At 62.5% G+C, this 469-nt stretch overlaps 1 protein-coding gene across 1 annotated transcript in view; it reads left to right on the forward strand.

Moving 5' to 3' along the window:
* Positions 1-6: 6 nt before the first annotated feature.
* The window catches only part of LOC104517013 (gastrula zinc finger protein xLCGF3.1-like), a gene marked incomplete at both ends in the record, with an annotated part of 2079 nt that continues 1616 nt past the window's right edge, over positions 7-469 (forward strand). Inside the window, one exon of the mRNA XM_010161546.1 lies at positions 7-454. Coding sequence (XP_010159848.1) covers positions 7-454 — 448 coding nt within the window. The remainder of the gene's footprint in view (positions 455-469) is intronic.

A 469-nucleotide genomic window follows, 5' to 3' on the forward strand; every position in this document is an offset into this window, starting at 1 on the left:
GCCGACTGCGGCAAGACCTTCAAAGACGAAGGCAACCTCCTCACCCACCGCCGCACGCACACGGGCGAGAAGCCCTTCGCCTGCACCGACTGCGGCAGGTCCTTCAAGCTCAAACAGAGACTGCGCACACACCGCTGCGTCCTCACCGGCGAGAAGCCCTTCGCCTGCGCCGATTGCGGCAAGAGCTTCAACCGCAAAACCCAACTCCTCAACCACAGCAGCATCCACATGGGAGAGAAGCCGTTCGCCTGCTCCGACTGCGGGAAGACTTTCAGGTTGGAACACAGCCTCCTCACCCACCGCCGCATCCACACCGGCGAGAAGCCCTTCGCCTGTACCGAGTGCGGCAAGACCTACAACTTCAAACGCAGCCTCCGCGTTCATTACCGCATCCACACCGGCGAGAAGCCCTTCGCCTGCGCCGACTGCGGCAAGAGCTTTCACCGCAAAGACTGCCTCCTCAGCCACA

The sequence above is a fragment of the Eurypyga helias genome, unplaced genomic scaffold (assembly GCF_000690775.1).
Source record: "Eurypyga helias isolate BGI_N326 unplaced genomic scaffold, ASM69077v1 scaffold16311, whole genome shotgun sequence".
NCBI classification, from domain to species: domain Eukaryota; kingdom Metazoa; phylum Chordata; class Aves; order Eurypygiformes; family Eurypygidae; genus Eurypyga; species Eurypyga helias.